General features: G+C 38.4%; 1 protein-coding gene across 6 annotated transcripts; it reads left to right on the top strand.

Annotated features, from left to right (window-relative positions):
• The first annotated feature begins 19,236 nt into the window (after positions 1 to 19,236).
• LOC110941023 (proton pump-interactor 1-like) lies at positions 19,237 to 21,282 on the top strand. 6 transcript variants are annotated; one of them, XM_035990111.1, is made up of 8 exons: positions 19,237 to 19,434; positions 19,540 to 19,689; positions 19,871 to 20,023; positions 20,107 to 20,181; positions 20,266 to 20,394; positions 20,568 to 20,747; positions 20,826 to 21,020; positions 21,109 to 21,282. In XM_035990111.1, the coding sequence occupies exons 5-8, from the start codon at positions 20,368 to 20,370 to the stop codon at positions 21,214 to 21,216; spliced, it is 510 nt and encodes a 169-aa protein (XP_035846004.1). In that variant the 5' UTR covers positions 19,237 to 19,434; positions 19,540 to 19,689; positions 19,871 to 20,023; positions 20,107 to 20,181; positions 20,266 to 20,367; the 3' UTR covers positions 21,217 to 21,282. The 6 variants fall into 6 exon arrangements, with proteins under 6 accessions (XP_035846004.1, XP_035846007.1, XP_035846006.1 ...); XM_035990114.1 differs by having other exon boundaries at positions 19,540 to 20,023; positions 20,266 to 20,473; XM_035990113.1 differs by having other exon boundaries at positions 19,540 to 20,023; positions 20,266 to 20,437.
• Positions 21,283 to 21,704: the final 422 nt, after the last annotated feature.

A 21,704-nucleotide genomic window follows, 5' to 3' on the forward strand; every position in this document is an offset into this window, starting at 1 on the left:
TTGTTTCACTTTCACTAAGCTAGTTATGGTCCCCGAACATCATAACACACTATATTGTGACATAACATCTAAACACTTAACTAAATCACTTACATTACAACCATAAACTAACCAACATAGTTGAAACTCAACTAAACAACCCCCCCCCCCACCTTACGGTTATGGAGTGGCTCCCACTCCTAGATTTTATTTGAATTGTTTAAGTGATCTTGTCTAAACCTTTTGAAACACATAAACCATTAGACTTTGGAATGTTGGAAGTTTATAACCATAAGATCCTAACTTATCGTTCTCAACTCACATCAACATTTCATCTTTCTCTCCCCCTCTCTTGTGCTCTCGGCCGAACCCAACCCACACCACCATCATCATCATTCACTCATCTTCATCCATTCTACAAGCATACAAAGGTGTTAAAGGTCATACAAGGAAGCTAGGAGCTTTCGGGAGTGCAAGGACCTTCTTCGTTTGCTATTAACCACCACTTTTCTTCTCTTGAACATCCCTAGTCTTGAGCTAGTGGTAAGAACATTCTACACTTCATATTTCATCTTATCTTAGTGGTTAAAAGAAGGTTCATGATGTTAATCTTAAGGAACATTAAGAAACAAGAGAATGAAACCTTAACATAAGCTTAAAGCATGAAGAAATCATGTTGTTTTAGTGTTGATATGCTTGTTGATTATTGTTTGTTTGTGGAAATGATGTTGATCATCATGTAGTCTTGCTAAATCATGATTAGAAACATAATCTAACAAGATGAGAGGATGAACATGTTAAAGGTTATGGATCATCTCACTAAAGTCATGAACTTGAATGAATATAATGTTTTTGCAAGGATGATGAACAAAGTAAGTTTAAAGTCTTGTAAATCTAAATATTCCAAGTATGATTTACCAAGAAGCCAAGTTAAGAATATAAGTTTACTAAATCTTGGTTCTTACATAAATATACATCATTTTTGGTGGTTAACAAAGTGAAGAAACACATGTGTAACAAGAAAAATACAAGAAGAAGCATTTTTAGAAAATATGAACATAAGTTGTAAAGATCCATATTCTTTAAAAATGGAGTTTTTAAAGAAGCTATCACACTTTAAAGGGGTACAAGACTTACTAAATACACTATTGAGTTACTACACATTTTTATAAACCTTCAAGTTCATGAGGTAGAAAATTGTGCTTGTTTTTAACAAGATTGTTAAGTAAAGATTGTATATTGTTGGTTGATGACTGTTGAATGAAATTTTGAAAAGAAAATGATATGCTTATAAGCATGGACACCACCATTTACAAAGGAAACTCTGGCGAAATTTTCTAAAATTCCGACACTTAGAAAATATTTTTCTAACAAGTGTTTACAAATATATTTTTGACTTTGCTTTTTAAAATAAACTTCGCCATAGTTTTGTTACAAAAATACCAAGTATCGGAGGTTGGTATTTGTAAATTAAAAAAATGGATAAATATATATTTAGAATATAAATTTTATACTAATGAACATTTGTATCTTTTGTGAACTAGTATATTATTTTAGGGTAAAATAATATAACTTAACAAAATACCTTGACAATTACAACTCCAACATAATAACAAAAATCCCACAGAACAAATATTTAAGTTATACACTTGGTATTTTAAAACCAAACGCGAAAACGTAACTTACGAAATATTCCACAAAATACTCTTACACATATATTTTTGGTAAGATATCAGTTTGGAAGCTAAAGAAGTAAAATATATTATTTTTGAGAAAAAATACATATATTTTGGGAATAAGTTATTTTGGACTAATGAGTTAAATATGATTTTTTTTTCAAATGGGACATAAAGTATATTTTTCGAAACTACAAATATACAAGTATAAATACCCCCATCCTTGGGAAGGAAATACACATATAAAATACTTGAGAAGTATGAATACGAAATAGTTGCCTAACTATTATTCCAAAACCGTAAATACAAAACTTAAGTTAAAATAATTATTATTTTTTAACAAGAAGTTATAACTTGGAATAATAACAAAGTAACGTAACTCAAACCCGTAAATACAAAAGCAAGGCATGGCCTGTTCGTCTAATAGACAATAGTACGTTGTAGGTTGTCGTGTAGCGGACCAAGTTTGAGTTGACGATACGATTCAGGAGACGCACTACTGTGAGTTCATGTCCCCCTTTTCTTTAAACTGTTTTGTTTACTTACTTCGGGGGTCAAATACATGTTACAAAGGGATACTTACAAACTATTGGTATGATTAGCCTAGGAAAGAACCATAGATCATGTGATAGGGTAGGTGGATACTTGGGACCATTAATCCTCGTATCAGGACCGAGGGGCATGAGTGATAGATCTATACACCCCTGTGGCTAGGGTGGCCCATTGTGGTGATTATGTCTTCCAGCCGGGAGCCCGGTACAACTTTGCTAGGTTTGAGTCTTCCTACACCGTCACACATATCAGTGGCCTTGCAAACCATTGGTGATCTTTTCCTTATTTGCAATCATACCGGGACATACTGATGTGCGTGAAGAGTAATATGTTTTAGGTGTATATTTTAAGCCCTTTTTACACTTTTTTAGCCAAGTTTTAAATTTATAAAACACGATATTTACTAACACTAAACACACATATGGGTAAGTGCGCCCATCGTGGACGTAGTATAGTGTTGGTAAGATACCGAGGTCGTCCAAGGACACAAGAGCTTTTAGTACTAGTTTATCCTCAACGTCTAATCAAATAAAAAATGTTAGAAAAAGATTTTTAAACTAAGAAAATAAAATTAACTAAAATGCTGAAAAATAAAATAAAAATAAAAACAGATAGACAAGATGAATCACTTGGATCCGACTCGTGTGTTAGTGTAACCTTTGATTATTTTCGCACTTTTGCACTTGTTTAAGAGATTATCTTAGTTATTGTAGTAGGCCCCTCTTTTGAAGGTGACGTTACCCTCAACCCAGTAGTTTGAGTCAGCAAGGATACAATCCTAAAGGGTCGGATTATTGAAAGATAATTAATTAAGTTATTAACGCATAATGTGGTAGGCCCCTCTTTTGAAGGCGACGTTACTGATGTGCGTGAAGTGTGTTATATTTTTAGATATATATTTAAGCCCTTTTTACACTTTTAGCCAAGTTTTAAATTTATAAAACACGATATTTACTAACACTAAACACACATATGGGCAAGTGCACCCATCGTGGACGTAGTATAGTGTTGGTAAGATACCGAGGTCGTCCAAGGACACAAGAGCTTTTAATACCGGTTTATCCTCAACGTCTAATCAAATCAAAAAGTTAGAAAAATGTTTTAAACTAAGAAAAATAAAAACTAACTAAATGCTGAAAAAGAAAATAAAATAAAAACAGATAGACAAGATGAATCACTTGGATCCGACACGTGTATTAGTATAACCTTTGATTATTTTCGCACTTTTGCACTTGTTTAAGAGATTATCTTAGTTATTGTAGTAGGCCCCTCTTTTGAAGGCGACGTTACCCTCAACCCAGTAGTTTGAGTCAGCAAGGATACAATCCTAAAGGGTCGGATTATTGAAAGATAATGAATTAAGTTATTAATGCAAATTATGGTAGGCCCCGCTTTTGGCGGTGACGTTACCCTCGGCTAAGTAGTCTGAGTCAGCAGGGATACAGTCCTAAGTAGCCGGGTTATAGTATTAATAGTAGTTAGCTTATGAGGGGGTCAAAGAGTTTGGATCCCCGCCATCCAATACCTATGGGCATTGAAGGAGATCCTACTAAATTTGACCCAGGTCCCAAGCAGGACCTCTAAACGCTGAACAAGGGCAAGACCTTTACCAAACCGTTCCCTTAACCCCCGACCAGGTAGCCAACATACCTCCATATAGACCGTGGAGATATGAATGGTGAAAATCTTTTATTTTATATAGACAGTAAAATAATGCCAAGACACCACGGACAAACGATAAGGAAAGATCACCTTCAACATAAGTAACTAGTTATTAAAGTCATTAATACAAAACCAAATAAAAAGTGCAAAAGATTAAAAATAAAAAGTATTATACTAAACACTTGTCTTCACCAAGTGATGTAAGAGACTTAGGCAAACATGGCCTTGATTGTCAAGAACTCTTACGATCAATCTTGGATCCCGAGACGACTCACACACTCTATGATGGACAATGGATGATGGTGGTGGATGATGGTGTTATGGTGGTGGTGGGTGGTGGATGAAGTGTGAGAGAGGTGGTGTGCCAAGGGATGAGAGAGAATGAAGCCAAGCTCCTCTATTTATAGGCTGAACAGAATGCTGGACACGGCCCCGTGTCCGCTGGACACGGCCCCGTGCCCGTCTGACATTCTCTCTCTTCATTAATTGTAATTGCGAATTACAATTAATGCGCCTGCTGTACTTTCAACACGCCCCCGTGTCCGCTGGGCACGGCCCCGTGGTGAGCAATGGAAGCTTCTACTGGTTTGTCTTTTCTGCTGCTTCCTGGGCACGCCCCCGTGTTCACTGGACACGGGGCGTGTTCACTGGACACGGGGCGTGTTCAGGCTCTGTTCTCTTCTCTTTGTCTTGGGAGGTGCCGTTGAGGGTCCGGGCAGTTTACTTTTGTTCCTTTTCTTGTATTTATGGTAGAATTAGTGGTCTTTTTGCTTCTTTTGTGATTTTGAGCTCATTTCATCCTGAAAATACAAAAGGAAGACAAAAACACTCTTTTTCCAACATTAGTACTTAAAAAGGGTTAGTTTTATGCCTTAAATGATGTGTTTTATATGTTGCATTTTACACACATCAAATACCCCCACACTTGAACTTTTGCTTGTCCTCAAGCAAAACTCTTTTAATGTGGCTTACACTCCCAAATGGAATAGGTAGAAGAGAAGTTTTTTAACTTGTCCTAGAGTGTCGGGAATCCAAGGTTTGTATAGGTTCTATTTTTATTTTATTTACAATCTTATTCGTCATGGTTTATTTTGAACTTTTCATAAGATAAACTACTTATTTGGGCATAGCATGCCTTATTAAAATTCCATTTATATACAAGTTCACATACCTCACGGGAGATCACTCAATCACTCGGCCGAGGGTGTATATTTAAGTGAATCGCTCGAGAGCGGCACGGATTTACATTCTCCATATGCTTGCCAAGCGATCAATCCTCCTCCTTTTTAACTTTTACCTTTTGTAAATATCAAGAGGTCTTTTGGGGTGAAGGCTTGGGTTTAAAGGTGGGTGGTTGGTTAGTGGTTAGTAAAAAGGGCGAAAATCGTAACAAGTGTCGGTTTTCGTGAAATACCTTATTTTTGGTGACATTTATTTTTGAAGTATTTCTCCAAACAAGCTTTTTGTAGCTTATGTTTGTTTTTGACTTCATTTTTTTTTTTTTTTTTTTTTTTGATCACGTAAAGGTATGTTTATGAAAAACCGAGTTTGTCACTAAAATAAAGGTGAAAAAAATGAAAAAGGTTTTTGGTGGGTAAAAAAAATTGTTTTGGGGGTAATGAAATGAAAGGTTTAGGCTCAAAGGGGTTTTCTAGGGGGATTTTGGGTAGGTAAAAAAAAAATTGAAAATAATGGTTTGAAAGAAAAATAGTTAGTCCTAATGCCTCCATCATTTACTTACTTGGGTTTAAGTTGGTAAGGACCGGGAATGTATCGTCGTGGCAAGTTCTAGATTTGTAAAGACCGAGCGGCTATTCACACAAGAAACGAAAAATGAGCATTTAATCTAGATATGTGTATTTTTATGCTCAATAAAGGCTCAAAACTCACTTTTTGTGGGAATGGGTTTTTAATGTGACCAAGCATATATAATCGAATTTTAGCTAGACTTGTTATACCGTTTCATAATTTTCTTATGTTAGTTCTTTTTATCACGACGCTATCGGTTGTAAGTTTGTAAAAATATAACCCTTTTATAACTTGTTATTCCCAACTTAAACTAAGACAAGTAAATAAATAAAAAAAAAATTGAAAAAGTTTTTGAAAAAAATTGGGGTGTTTAGCGGTTCCAATAGAGTTTTGTGTAAGGCTTGTTTTAGGATTTTGCAAAATTCCAAGGTTTTAGCATCCCCCCCACACTTAAATTACACATTGTCCTCAATGTGTCCAAAAATAAAGTTTTTGGTTGATTTGAATATGTAAAATCGTGTTTAAAGACAAAGATTTGTGTTACTGGCGCTCTGGACACGGCCCCGTGTCCATTGAACACGGCCCCGTGGTGAACTGCCAGTAACGAAAAACTTACAGAGGGTGAACACGGGGGCGTGTTGGGTGAACACGGCCACGTGTCCGACAAAAATCTGCAGGTCAGTAGCCAAACAGCAGAACTGGGAGATGGACACGGGGGCGTGTTGGGTGAACACGTCCCCGTGGTGACAGTCTGTTAGCCGAAAAAAAAATAGGGTTTTCTCCCGGTTTCTTCCTCCTAGGGCTGCGAGTGCTAATGTTTAGCATTCTAACCCTTGCATTGCACCTGTTCAAGCATTCAATACCATCCAACCAAGCACAAACCATCCTAATCTTACCATAGTCAAATATTATCCAAACATAAAGTAAAAACAAAATAAAGATAAAAAGTAGTTAAGGAAAGTAAATTGTCTTGACAAATGGCACGCAGGCCATGAATTGTTCGATGGATAAGAAGGGTAATCAAACCTGTGGGCTCATCACCAGCTAGCCCTTTGCTCCTCCCAGCCTCCTACTCCATATCTTCATCACTGTCTTCACCTCCGCCTCCCTGCCTCGCCATGTACTCCCGGATGCTACCGATATCATCTTGTATATCGTTGACGCTGCGTTCGATAGCTCCTACCCGGAGGTGTGTGTTGTTGGCGAGGTTGTAGGTGTTCCGGGTGCACATGAGGTTTTCCTGCAAAAGATCATGCAAACTTTGGAAATTAGGAAAACCGCCTCCTTGAGAGGAGGATTGACCCTGTTCGCCTTGGGGAGGGTATTGGTACTGTGGAGGTGGTGCATGAAGAACTAGAGCCTCTTGCGGGTTCCATGCGTAGCCTTGCGTCCTCTGAAAGCTCACCGTCCCGTCCTCCGCTTCATAGAGCAAGTTCATGGCCCGGCAGATATGGTAATCAACCCGTCCCGACCATGGACTCCTTTCGAAGGACTTCGGGATGTTCGCGAAGTGCTTGAAAAGACGGTACACCCATCCCCCGAAGAAGATTGGTGTAGGAGCAGAGGCAAGGCGGTTCAAGTGCATGTTCCGCAGTAGGAGGTAAGGAACATCGAGAGGCTTCCGGTTGTGGATGCAGTGAAGGACAACCAAATCTCTAACCCCAACAACGCCACTACTGTCATGGCGTTGGTTCAGCGAGTACGTGAGGAGCCTATGGATGTAGCGATATAACGGGTCTCTCAGTTTGGTACTCTTTGTGCTGCTGGAGTTGTAGATCCCCTCACCGATTTGAGCCCATGTGGCTTGGCGTTCTGTTGCGTCCAAGTCTCGCAATCCCCCGGTATTCTCTTCGTTCCCCGCTTCTTCGTCTTTGTACAGCCCAATGATCGATCCGAACTGCGCCATGGAGGTTCTATAGGTCGTACCCCCACATCGAAACTCGACCGCCTCATGATCAAACGGGTCGCGTCTCGAGCTGAAGATGAATGTGCTATAGAACTCCAATGTGCATTGGTGGACCGACCGAAGTCGGGTAGTCAATGCTACGTGCAGTGGACCTGTCACTATGTTGTTGAAGCGGTCCAGTTGGTTTACCATTGTCAGAAGATCGGTACATGCCCGCCTTGGATACTCTTCGGGCCTTGTTTGTAGGACCTCATAGCGAGCCCTGGCGTCAAGTTCGCTGGCATTGAACCGTGTGAATTTGGACATCTTGACGTTGTTAGGCTTGGTGGTAACGTTCGAAATCGGCAGAAAATCGCTCTAAACCAGAGAGTTCTCGGCGAAACGGGGCGTGTGGAATGGTGTAACTGATAGAAAAAGAGGGTTTTATCCCGACAGTCGCCTCGACACGGCCCCGTGTTCAGCGAACACGGCCCCGTGCCGGGTGAAATTTAAATTTTTTTTTTTTTTTTTTTTTTTTTTTTTAACGTGCTTGTGTGCATGCCCCTTATCTCCGAATAATGGTTAGATGATTTTACCAGTTTCGAATGTATACTTACCTGTAACATGTCGGGTATGAGTTTATTCGTTGACCGTTTGAAGTGCGATTTCCTCTTCCTCATCCTCGATGGATCCTCTGTAGAGTTTCAGCCGTTGGCCATTGACTTTAAATGGTGTCCCATTTCGAGTTTTAATTTCTACTGCACCGTGTGGAAAAACATGGGTGACTGAAAAAGGTCCCGACCACCTAGATTTTAACTTACCAGGAAACAATCGAAGTCGCGAATTGAACAGTAGAACTTGGTCTCCAATCCGAAATTCATTAGATTTAATATATTTATCATGCAAATTTTTCATTCTTTCTTTATAAATTTCGGAGTTAGAATATGCATAATTCCTAAGTTCTTCTAATTCGTTTATTTGACAAAATCGATTCTTACCGGCAACTTCTAAGTCTAAGTTTACGTTTTTAATTGCCCAGTAGGCTTTGTGAGCAATTTCTACTGGCAAGTGACAACTTTTTCCATAGACTAGTTTATATGGGGTTGTGCCTATAGTGGTTTTATAAGCGGTTCGAAAAGCCCATAAAGCGTCATCTAGTTTGTCAGCCCATTCTTTTTTATTTATCCCTACGGTTTTCTCAAGTATTCGTTTTAAACCTCGATTAGTCACTTCGGCTTGCCCATTTGTTTGAGGATGATATGCTGTTGAGACCCGGTGATAGACCCCATATCTTGTTAAGATCTTTTCGAGTTGATGATTGCAAAAATGGGTACCTCTATCACTTATTAATGCCTTTGGTGTGCCGAAACGAGAGAACAATTTTTTTAGGAATTTTACCACTACTCTTCCATCATTTGTTGGAAGAGCTTCGGCCTCTGCCCATTTAGACAAGTAATCGACCGCCACAAGTATATATTTGTTTCCTTTTGAAGGTGGGAAAGGTCCCATGAAATCAAGTCCCCACACATCAAAGATTTCACAAACGAGAATGCCATTTTGAGGCATTTCGTTTTTGGAAGAAATATTACCCGATCTTTGGCAGGCATCACATGTATTTACAAGGTTTTGTGCATCCTTGTAAATGGTTGGCCAGTAAAATCCCGAATCAAATACCTTTCTTGCGGTACTTGCGGCACCATGATGTCCTCCGTATGGACTTTCATGACAATGACGGAGTATTCTTCGTGCTTCATTACCATGGACACACCTTCGGATGAGTTGATCGGCACACATTTTGAAAAGATAGGGGTCTTCCCAAAAGTAATGCTTTACATCAGCAAAGAATTTTTTCCTTTGATGATGTGGCCATCCTTTTGTGACTATACCGCTGGCTAAGAAATTAGCGTAGTCGGCATACCATGGTTCTTGTCTGCTTTCCATCATTTCCAGGGACTCCGTGGGAAATTTTTCGTTGATTTGCTCGTCCCTGGTTGTCTCCAAAGCTGGGTCTTCTAAGCGTGAGAGGTGATCTGCAGCAGTGTTTTCTGCTCCTCTTTTGTCCTTGATTTCAATGTCGAATTCTTGGAGGAGTAGAATCCACCTTATCAAACGGGGTTTTGCGTCTTGCTTCTTGAAGAGGTACCTGATGGCTGCATGGTCTGTATAAACTATTGTTTTAGAAAGAACAAGATAAGAACGAAATTTATCAAAAGCAAACACCACCGCTAGTAACTCTTTTTCTGTAGTTGTATAATTTTCTTGTGCATCATTTAGAGTTTTACTAGCATAATAAATTGGGTGGAAATGTTTTTCTTTTCTTTGTCCCAATACTGATCCAACAGCAAAGTCGCTTGCATCGCACATGATTTCGAAAGGAAATTTCCAATCTGGTGCTATCATGATAGGTGCATTGACTAGCATTTCCTTGAGGGTTAGAAATGCTTGATTGCATTCCTTGTCAAAGATGAAGGGTGCATCTTTTTCAAGCAATTTTGTTAGAGGTCTTGAGATTTTCGAAAAGTCCTTGATAAACCTTCTATAGAATCCGGCATGCCCTAGGAAACTTCTGATTGCTCGCACGGAGGATGGAGGAGGTAATCGAGATATAGTCTCGATTTTTGCTCGATCAACTTCCATTCCTTCGCTTGAGATTTTATGTCCGAGTACTATTCCCTCTGTTACCATGAAATGGCATTTTTCCCAGTTAAGGGCGAGGTTAGTTTCCTCACATCGGGATAGCATTCGTTCAAGATTATCGAGGCATTGATCATATGAGTCTCCAAAGATGGAAAAGTCATCCATGAAGACTTCCATGGTTTTTTCAATCATATCATGGAAAATGGCGACCATACAACGTTGGAATGTTGCAGGCGCATTACATAGACCGAATGGCATGCGTCGATATGCAAAAGTTCCGTAGGGGCATGTGAAAGTTGTTTTCTCTTGGTCTTCTGGTGCTATCGGTATTTGGAAGTAACCTGAAAAACCATCTAAGAAACAATAAAATTTATGACCGGATAATCTTTCTAACATTTGATCAATGAAGGGCAAAGGAAAGTGGTCTTTCCTTGTTGCTTCATTTAATCTCCTATAGTCTATACAGACTCTCCATCCTGTGACGGTTCTTGTGGGTATTAATTCATTTTTCTCGTTAGTTATTACCGTCATACCTCCTTTCTTTGGGACTACTTGGACGGGACTTACCCACGGGCTATCGGAGATAGGGTAGATTAGTCCGGCGTCGAGTAGTTTGATGACTTCATTTTTAACCACTTCTTGAACATTGGGGTTCACTCTTCGTTGTGGTTGAATCACCGTTTTGTAGTCATCATTCATTAAAATTTTGTGCGTGCACATGGAAGGACTTATTCCCTTAATATCTACAAGCTTCCAAGCGATCGCATTTTTGTGTTTTTTAAGTAGGTTAACTAATTTTTCTTTTTCTAAGCTAGTTAATTTAGACGAAATAATTACAGGTAAACTACCATCTTTGCCTAGAAAAGCATATTCCAAACCCTTAGGGAGTTCTTTGAGCTCGATGGGTGGGTCTTTAGGAGACACCTTATTTTGTGGCTCATCTAGATCAAGAACTTTAAAAGTTTGTTCTATGGCTACCTCTTCGTCGACAAAGTGGTCTTCCTCGTGGTTTGTATCAGGTGGTTCAGCTTCATCTTCAATTAGGGGGTCATTGTTGCCAAAAGGATATTTCATTGAGCGCTCTAGATCTATGCTCCTTTTGAATGCCCCTAATTGAAGAGTTAGAGTGTTGAATTTCCGGTTTTTCAAAGCTTTGTGAGTTTGTACAAAAGGTTTTCCCAAGACTAGGGGGGCATCATCTAAGATGACGAAGTCGGTTGGGATTACCATTTGATTTGTTTGAACCAAAATATCTTCGACTACACCGATTGATTTCATTACTTTTCGGTCGGATAGAAAAATGGGTATTTGAAGTGGAGTAAAATCACTAATACTTAACTTTTCAAAAATGTAGTTGGGCATTATGTTAACACAAAGATCTTTATCAATAGTTACATTACTAATAAACGAATTTTGAAAGAAACATGGAACCGGTGTGATGTTAATTTCAAAAGGATCTTCTTTTATTAGCGAGGTTTGATCATTAGTTAACTTAACACTTACCATTTCTTTGATTTTAGCACTAGTGTTTAACTCTTTTAAAAACTTAGCATGAGGGGTTATTAAACAATGGTTTTCGAAAGTAGGTGACAAGAGAATAATTTCATCTAAATTAGACTCTTCTTGAATTTTAACATTATCGGACTCACCATTTTCGTTGTTTAACTCATGTCTCTGTTTTTCACTTTCTTGTTCTTCCATTTTTACATTTTCAACTATCTCTACGTTATTATTACTTTTTAACTCTTCTCTCGCGCGGGATTCCTCTTCCCTTGCGCGAGATTCTTTCATGCAACGTTCGATAGTTTTAATGTGTTCTAATATCCTATTGGTCACTTCGGTGAGATTGAAAGAATTTGGATCCTCTAAGCTTGAATCCGGTTGTTCGATCCTTGGTTCCTCATAGTACTCATATGAAGTAGATGGTTCACACCATTGTTCTTCATTATAAGTATATGATGGATAAGGGTCGAAACTTTGTTCTTCATAGTACTCATATGAGGTGGGTTGTTCACGCCATGGCTCCTCATAATAAGTGTATGAAGGTGGTGGCTCATATGTTGAATCTTCAAAGTATGAGTATGAAGGCTCATACCTTGGTTCATCAAAATATGAGTATGAGGAAGGAGGTTCATACCTTTGGTCTTCATAGGATGTGTATGAAGTTGATGGCTCGTACCTGGGCTCCTCATAATGGTTGTATGAATTGGATGGTTGATATGAAGTATTATATTGAACCGAGTGTGCATTACGACAATTAGTGCAATAATTACCTCTATAATCATCCTCATCATAGGTGTAGTTGTAATCTCTTGAGTATTGATCCATAAGAATCACTCAACAGACCACAACTGAGTCTCGGGACCAGAAAACAAAAATAAGACGGAAACAGAAGCTGGACACGGCCCCGTGTTGGGTGAACACGGCCCCGTGTTCAGGGACTGTATCTGGGCGTTTTAATTAAATTAACTGATCACGTTGAGCACGGGGGCGTGTTGAGTGAACACGGCCCCGTGGTCAGACTCTGTATCTGGGTGTCTACTCTAAAAATATGCAGCACGGGGGCGTGTTCAGCGAGCACGGCCCCGTGTTCAAGCTACTGTAAATGCAAAACTAAACTAAAATGCAGAAAAAAATGCGCGCGTTTTGAAAAGGTTTTGAAAAACTGATTAGGCCGTCGATTTTAAGCTTTCTTAAAATCCTTGTGTCCCCGGCAACGGCGCCAAAAACTTGATGTGCGTGAAGTGTGTTATATTTTTAGATATATATTTAAGCCCTTTTTACACTTTTAGCCAAGTTTTAAATTTATAAAACACGATATTTACTAACACTAAACACACATATGGGCAAGTGCACCCATCGTGGACGTAGTATAGTGTTGGTAAGATACCGAGGTCGTCCAAGGACACAAGAGCTTTTAATACCGGTTTATCCTCAACGTCTAATCAAATCAAAAAGTTAGAAAAATGTTTTAAACTAAGAAAAATAAAAACTAACTAAATGCTGAAAAAGAAAATAAAATAAAAACAGATAGACAAGATGAATCACTTGGATCCGACACGTGTATTAGTATAACCTTTGATTATTTTCGCACTTTTGCACTTGTTTAAGAGATTATCTTAGTTATTGTAGTAGGCCCCTCTTTTGAAGGCGACGTTACCCTCAACCCAGTAGTTTGAGTCAGCAAGGATACAATCCTAAAGGGTCGGATTATTGAAAGATAATGAATTAAGTTATTAATGCAAATTATGGTAGGCCCCGCTTTTGGCGGTGACGTTACCCTCGGCTAAGTAGTCTGAGTCAGCAGGGATACAATCCTAAGTAGCCGGGTTATAGTATTAATAGTAGTTAGCTTATGAGGGGGTCAAAGAGTTTGGATCCCCGCCATCCAATACCTATGGGCATTGAAGGAGATCCTACTAAATTTGACCCAGGTCCCAAGCAGGACCTCTAAACGCTGAACAAGGGCAAGACCTTTACCAAACCGTTCCCTTAACCCCCGACCAGGTAGCCAACATACCTCCATATAGACCGTGGAGATATGAATGGTGAAAATCTTTTATTTTATATAGACAGTAAAATAATGCCAAGACACCACGGACAAACGATAAGGAAAGATCACCTTCAACATAAGTAACTAGTTATTAAAGTCATTAATACAAAACCAAATAAAAAGTGCAAAAGATTAAAAATAAAAAGTATTATACTAAACACTTGTCTTCACCAAGTGATGTAAGAGACTTAGGCAAACATGGCCTTGATTGTCAAGAACTCTTACGATCAATCTTGGATCCCGAGACGACTCACACACTCTATGATGGACAATGGATGATGGTGGTGGATGATGGTGTTATGGTGGTGGTGGGTGGTGGATGAAGTGTGAGAGAGGTGGTGTGCCAAGGGATGAGAGAGAATGAAGCCAAGCTCCTCTATTTATAGGCTGAACAGAATGCTGGACACGGCCCCGTGTCCGCTGGACACGGCCCCGTGCCCGTCTGACATTCTCTCTCTTCATTAATTGTAATTGCGAATTACAATTAATGCGCCTGCTGTACTTTCAACACGCCCCCGTGTCCGCTGGGCACGGCCCCGTGGTGAGCAATGGAAGCTTCTACTGGTTTGTCTTTTCTGCTGCTTCCTGGGCACGCCCCCGTGTTCACTGGACACGGGGCGTGTTCAGGCTCTGTTCTCTTCTCTTTGTCTTGGGAGGTGCCGTTGAGGGTCCGGGCAGTTTACTTTTGTTCCTTTTCTTGTATTTATGGTAGAATTAGTGGTCTTTTTGCTTCTTTTGTGATTTTGAGCTCATTTCATCCTGAAAATACAAAAGGAAGACAAAAACACTCTTTTTCCAACATTAGTACTTAAAAAGGGTTAGTTTTATGCCTTAAATGATGTGTTTTATATGTTGCATTTTACACACATCAGTTACCCTCAGCTAAGTAGTCTGTGTCAGCAGGGATACAGTCCTAAGTAGCTGGGTTAAAGTTTTAATAGTAGTTTAACTTATGAGGGGATCAAAGAGTTTGGACCCCCGCCATCCAATACCGGTGGGTATTGAAGGAGATCCTACTAAATTTGACCCTGGTCCTTTGCAGGATCTATACACTGAACAATGGCAAGACTCTTACCAAACCGTTCCCTTAACCCCCGACCAGGTAGCCAACATACCTCCATATAGACCGTGGAGATATGAATGGTGAAAATCTTTTATTTTATATAGACAGTAAAATAATGTCAAGACACCACGGACAAACGATAAGGAAGAATCACCTTCAACATAAGAAACTAGTAATTAAAGTCATTAATACAAAACCAATTAAAAAGTGCAAAAGATTAAAAATAAAAAGAATTACACTAAACACTTGTCTTCACCAAGTGATGTAAGAGACTTAGGCAAACATGGCCTTTGATTGTCAAGAACTCTTACGATCAATCTTGGATCCCGAGACGACTCACACACTCTATGATGGACAATGGATGATGGTGGTGGATGATGGTGTTATGGTGGTGGTGGGTGGTGGGTGAAGTGTGAAAGAGGTGGTGTGCCAAGGGATGAGTTGAAATGGCTCCAAGCACTCCTATTTATAGGCTAAACAGAAGCCTGGGCACGGCCCCGTGTCCATCTGACACTCTCTCTCTTCATTAATTGTAATCCGCAATTACAATAAATGCGCCTGCAGCAACTGAACCACGCCCCCATGCTCGCTGGGCACGGCCCCGTGGTGGGCAATAGAAGCTTCTATAGGTTTGTCTTTTCTGCTGCTTCTTGGGCACGGCCCCGTGCTCGCTGAGCACGGGGCGTGTTCAGTCTTCTGAGTTCTTAGTTTTGCTTGGGAAGATGCTGTCGAGGGGTCGGGCAATCCACTTTTGTTCCTTTTCTTGTATTTATGTTAGATTTTGCTGTCTTTTTGCTTCTTTTGTTAATTTGAGCTCATTTAATCCTGAAAATACAAAAGGAACACAAAAGCACACTTTTTCCAACATTAGTACTAAAAAAGGGTTAGTTTTATGCCATTATTGATGTAATTTATATGTTGCATTTTGTGCACATCACATACATACATTGTTTACAAAGGTTTATACATACTCACATACACATGAACTCGCTCAACTTTTGTTGATTTTTCAAACTACATGTATTTCAGGAAACTACAGGGATCTGGCAAGTGTCTGCATATGTTTCAGGCTGTTCTGAATAAAGATGTCATCCAGGGTAGTAGGTTTAGGAGGTATAACCCTTACTTGGACGGGTTACATGTCTTTAAACCACGTTTTATTTTAAATCTTTTGATGTGTCTCATGAACACGTTGTAGTCAAGTATGGTTTATAACTTATCTAAAGTATTGACATTTTCAAAACAATGATGTTGTGGTATCTTGAAACTTAATGAATGGATGAACATCTTGTGTTTTTATCATATAGCATTGTTATGATTGTTGCTATGGTATTAAAAAGTCACACCAAAATAATCCATGCTTCCGCAAAAGCCAGGGTGTGACATTAATCGAGTTGATTTTCTACTTCACTTTTGAAGATTTTGAACGTTTCAAAACTTCATCTTTGTGTCTTAGCAAGTACACATAACCATAACTACTATAGTTGTCGGTAAAAGTAATGAAGTATCTTTCACCATTCCTAGTCATTAGCTTAAAAGGATCACATACATCCGAGTGTATGATACCTAATAAATCTTTTGCCCTTTTCCACTAAAGGTTTTTTTTAGTCATTTTACCTTGTAAACTAGATTCACATGTATCAAATGAACCAACTTCATTTGTCTCCAAAAGACCATTCTTTCGAAGTGTTTATATGCGACATCTGTTTATATAACCAAGGCAATAATGCCAAAGATAGGTCTCACTCTAATCCATTTTGAGTTTCTTGGTGATCACTTGGTATATTGAACTATCAAATGATGTATTATTATGAACCAATTCATAAATACCATTTGAAAGCATAACCTTTAAGTAAAACATGTCATTCATCGAAATATAAATGTCATTATTTACAAACTTTAAATCGAAACCATATTATCTTATAAGGGAAACTTGAGTAATGTTCCTAGTCAAACTAAGAGCATTTAAAACAATTTCCAAACCATTTGAAAGTTTCAAAACATAGTCTCCTAGGGCTTCAACTTGAACTTTCATTCCATTGCCCATGAAGAGACTAATGTCTCCCTTCTTGTAATGCTCATTTCTTTTGAACTCTTGCAACGAATTGCAAGTATGAGTTCCACATCCGGTATCTAATACCCATGTGTTTGAATAAATAACATTAAGGTCAATATGTATCATAAAGATTGTACTTGAGGTTTGCCCTGCATCCCTCTTATTTTTCAACTCTTTGAGATAGGTTGGACAATTCCTTTTCAAATGCCCTATCTCACCACAGTCAAAGCATGGATCGTTCATGGCAACCTTTGCCTTCTTTTCGTTTGGTTTCGGTGGTTTCGCTTTAGCCTTTCTTTTTTCTTTTTCCCTTTGAAGTGCCTGTTTCCATTTGCAACATTTGCTTTGGCGTCGGGGTGATGCCTTTCTTGTTGCCACCCTCATTGATCGTTAGAATGGGTAAAGCCCTTTAACCCATATTGAGCCTTTGGAGGCGATTAATGTGGCTTTTCATCTTAAGGATGTAAGATGAGACCGATTGGGTTTCCTCCATTCGACATGCATGAAGCGCTCGAACGGTTTCGAAGCGTTCTACCCTTGCTTGTTGTAGAACATTTCCTTCAATTGGGTAATCATGTCGTATGCCCCATGATGTTCAAAGTCCTTTTGAATCTCAGGAATCATAGTTTCCAACATGAGGCAAGAGGCTTGCATGGAGTCCTCGGTATACTTAACCCAATCATTATAGGCTTCCATATCTTCCATGTTAGGTTCATCGGGAATAGGATCGTCCAACACATAGGATATCTTCTCTTGCTTGAGAACGATTCTCAAGTTTCGAAACCAATCCATGAAGTTGTTATGGTTGAGACGATCCTTTTTAAGGATGGTTCTTAGTGATAGGTTTCGGATGGTTTGGGTAATCGGGTTTGCATTATTAGCGGCCATCTACAAAATTTAACAAAGTTCAATTTTAGTATTTTCGATATTATTAAAATTTTAATCATTAATACCCTTTTATGTCTCAAAGATAATTAATAATTAAAATCTAGAATCCAACGTTACATTTAAATATTGGTTAGGTGACCTTTATCCCATTATTTAAATTAACAAGGTAGTCAACGTTTGACGATTGCAACCCTTTGCAACTTCTAGCCATATGGGATCGGTTAAACATCTTTATGTTTAGTTGGCATGTTTAATCCCATCAACACCTTTGTTCCCCATGCTTTGGTGGCCCTAAGTTCATGGTTTCCAAATCAAGTCGTCCAACTTACACACACATGTGAGTTTACACATATAAGTGGTTAGGTGACCTTTATCCCACAAACATGGTAACCCCACCTCAAACATACAAGTTCCCTCAAATGTGGTTAGGTGACCTCTATCCCACAAAAGAGTTCCCAAGTGATTCAAGTGTTGTATAAAAGCATGGTGTTTGACTTGTTTTGTAAAAGGGATTTTGAGTTTTCAAAATTCAAGTTTAGAAAACTTTACGTACCATACATTTGCATGCATTCAAATCCTTGGTACTTTTGTGAAAAAAAAATCAAGGTTCTTTTAATAAAACCCATTTTATTATAAAATCATTAACTTTTAATAAAACCTTTTATTAACCATTTTAATGATTTTGTTAAGAACCAATTTAAGCTTGTTGTTGATTATTAGTTTGTTAAGCATGCATATCCAAATATCATCAAAACAATTTAAATAAGCAACCACACAAGCGCAACACATATCAATAGGTGCATAACCATAGCCAACTATTTTGACCACACTTGTTAGCCGAAACAAGTGTGTCAAAAGGTCCTTCCTAAAGGGCGAGTATAGACACAAATAAAATGTGTCGTTGAACTCCCACTTGATCCCGCATCCAAATGCTTCAAGTCTTCTTCTTGTGTTGTGATTTATTCACATTCTTTGGGCTTCCGAATGTCTTTTATATTCAGCTCCAAATTCCTTTGGACTTCAAAAATGTGTTTTGGTTAGCGGGCTAAAATCCCGTTAAGAACTATGAAGTCCTTTATGCCCGAAATTAGCCAAAACCAAAACCGCATTTTTGTGTGCATCTTCTCTTACAAAAGGTATCCTAATATAAATTTCTAGTAAAAATAAAATGCACCTAATCTATTTATTTACATACCAAATTGAAATAAATAAATTACATATTTCACAAATGGAAGAACAAAGAAAATAATTGTTACAACCCACAAACACAAACATTCAACATATTCACACAAGGTCATGGCTAGGTTATGTACACCAAAATATATATATATATATATATACTACTTTATAAAGCATATAGGAAGGATAGAATGGTCATTTGCCACTTTACAAGTCTTTGAAGCCCATTGTACAAACCTATTAAGCACAAAGTGTTGAAAAACCCATTCAACACACGCGGAGCTTGAACCGGATATTCTTGACCCGTATTTTATATTCCGGATCCAATATAATGTTTGTATCTCTCTCCAAACCCTATTCATTTCATTCGGCCGCTCTTGCATTCTTCAAACCCTAATCTTCTTCATCTTCAACCCCCCAAAAGCACAAACCTGGTGAAAACCAAACCCCGCAAGACCAAAATTCAAACACTCATCTTCCTTCGTTCACCTTCTCACTCTCTCTCGCAAACAGGAAAGAGGACTCAAACCGTATACACAAATCTCAGAAAACCAGGTACTTTTCTTTTGTTGGTTCTCCTTTTCTTCCTTGTTTATCTTCCAGTTCTTGCTTTCGTCAGCTCAAGGTCATTTTTTGACATTTTCGGTTTGTTTGGTGTAGATGAAGATGGAGTGAGGAAGATGAAGATGACATTACTTTGCAGATCTAAGTCTTTTACATTCAAATCTTATGGGTTTGCGTTCAGATCTGACTGCTTCTACAGTTTCACGTTTCATCTGACTGCTTCTACAGTCTGCTTTGTGGTAGCAGGTTTATCTGGATCTGGATCTGGATCTGGATCTGAATCGATTTAATTTAGGGTTTATCTGGATCTGGATCTGAGTCTTTTTAGGGCTTTGCTGAATCTTCTATTATGTGTTTTAGTATTTGTTTATTTACGGAACATAAATTATTGCAGGCTTTTTATTGATATTGTTGTTGATTATTTCAGTTGGTGAAGACAGAGAGTGTGGCTCTTCTTTTTTGTATGGAGCCTTGCGATAATCTGGATTTCTTGAAAGACATGGTATGGGATCTGGGGTATTGGTGTCCACTTATTGATAATATATGTTTCTTGCAGTAGCTTTGTAAGCTTTAAGATATTGTAAGTCTCATTTTTACTGATTTTTAAGCTAAAAATGTGTAATATATGGATAACACTGATGACTAAATTTGTTTGATCTGCAGAGGTATATCTTACAATCAGATCACCGGTGAATCCCATACAATATTGGGTCTCTCCAAGATTATTTGCTGAATGAGGTTATTTTCTGAATTAGACACTGTCGTTTTGCTTTCATATAAAAATATCAGTGCTTCGTTATAACTAAATCATTTTGTATTCAGGTGGTGACCCTTATTTCTAATCTGACTGAAGAGAAAAATTATGCTTGTAGAGTTGGAAGGATATATTCGTCCTCGATGTACAACCTTGACTATTTTTATTGAATGCCAAGGTTTATGTGGTTGATTAAGGTCCAAGAGTCGCTCAAATTGTATTTTCATTTTTCGATGATTGGTAAAACAGTCAAATGGCTCAAGAGTCGCTCAAATTGTATTTTCATTTTTCGATGATTAAGGTCCTAAATCGTCTTTTAAAAGGGATCAGATAGTTATTAATTAATTTTTACTCTTGAATCTTGATGCAGATTAAGAGCATGCAATACCGTATTCAACATGAAAGTATTACTCTAAACGAGGAGAAACAAATCATCAGAGAAATAAAACAACTTCAAGGGACGAGGGATAAGGTTATTGCAAACGCTGCTATGAGGGCTGAAGTTCAAAAATTTGTTGGTGAAAAAGATGCCATTCAAGACCAGGTCAAAGTAAGAACGCCTCTTCTTCTATATACCAGTGTAAAAGTTTATTTATTAATGCTTATTATGATTCCATGTTGTTTGTAGTCTATTGGCGTTGATCTTGACGGGGTCCGCAAGGATCATCAAGCTATCAAGGCCAAACTTAAGACACTCGAGACTGAAAAGGAGGCCATAAACAATGTGATTGCTTCTTTAGAGGAGGAACTGTGTGTAGTGATCGAGAAAAAGGATAAGGTCTATCACAAAATTAGTGAGCTGAGGAATAAACGTGAAGAAGAGGTATGTTAGTATTTTCATTTAAGGCTAGATTTTGTGTTTTAGAATTTAAAATGGATGTCATCAATTTTTTCGTTTTCTGTCTTTCCAGAATACTTGCTTTTACCAAAACCGCTCCCTCTTGAACGATGCAAGAAGGCTGGCTGCAAGTAAGGACGTTAATGCCCTTATAGAGCTTTCAACCTCAGAGGTTTGTTAAACACTCCAGTTGTCTGATTTCTAAATTTTATTAATATTGGGAAGCACATTAAACGCTTATATTCGCTTATTGAACTCAGGTCGACGAATTCATGTCGGAGTGGAATAGTAATAAAGCGTTCAGGGAAGTTTTTAGCATGTGCCGCACCGGGAACACCTTTATATAATTTTTTTTTTGTGATCATTACATAAAATGCAGGTTGCTGAAAGATTTGAGAAGCTACGTAAAGAAGGTTGGAAACCGTGAAGAACGATTATCTTTTGCAAAATTGGGATGCAGAAGAATATGGATTGGTCTCTATCTCTCTTAACACAAATCTTAGTTAGTTTTTTTAATATTTATAATAATTGTTATGTTTTTTTTTAAGATTGGATCGACGGAATGGGTTGAAGAAAACAGAGAAAAGTTAGCATCGAAAGTTGTTGCGTACATAAATGTCGACATTGCGGTTGCTGAGGCAGGATTTCAAGCCTCAGCCACTCCACAAC

Source organism: Helianthus annuus, chromosome 5, assembly GCF_002127325.2.
Source record: "Helianthus annuus cultivar XRQ/B chromosome 5, HanXRQr2.0-SUNRISE, whole genome shotgun sequence".
Taxonomy (NCBI): domain Eukaryota; kingdom Viridiplantae; phylum Streptophyta; class Magnoliopsida; order Asterales; family Asteraceae; genus Helianthus; species Helianthus annuus.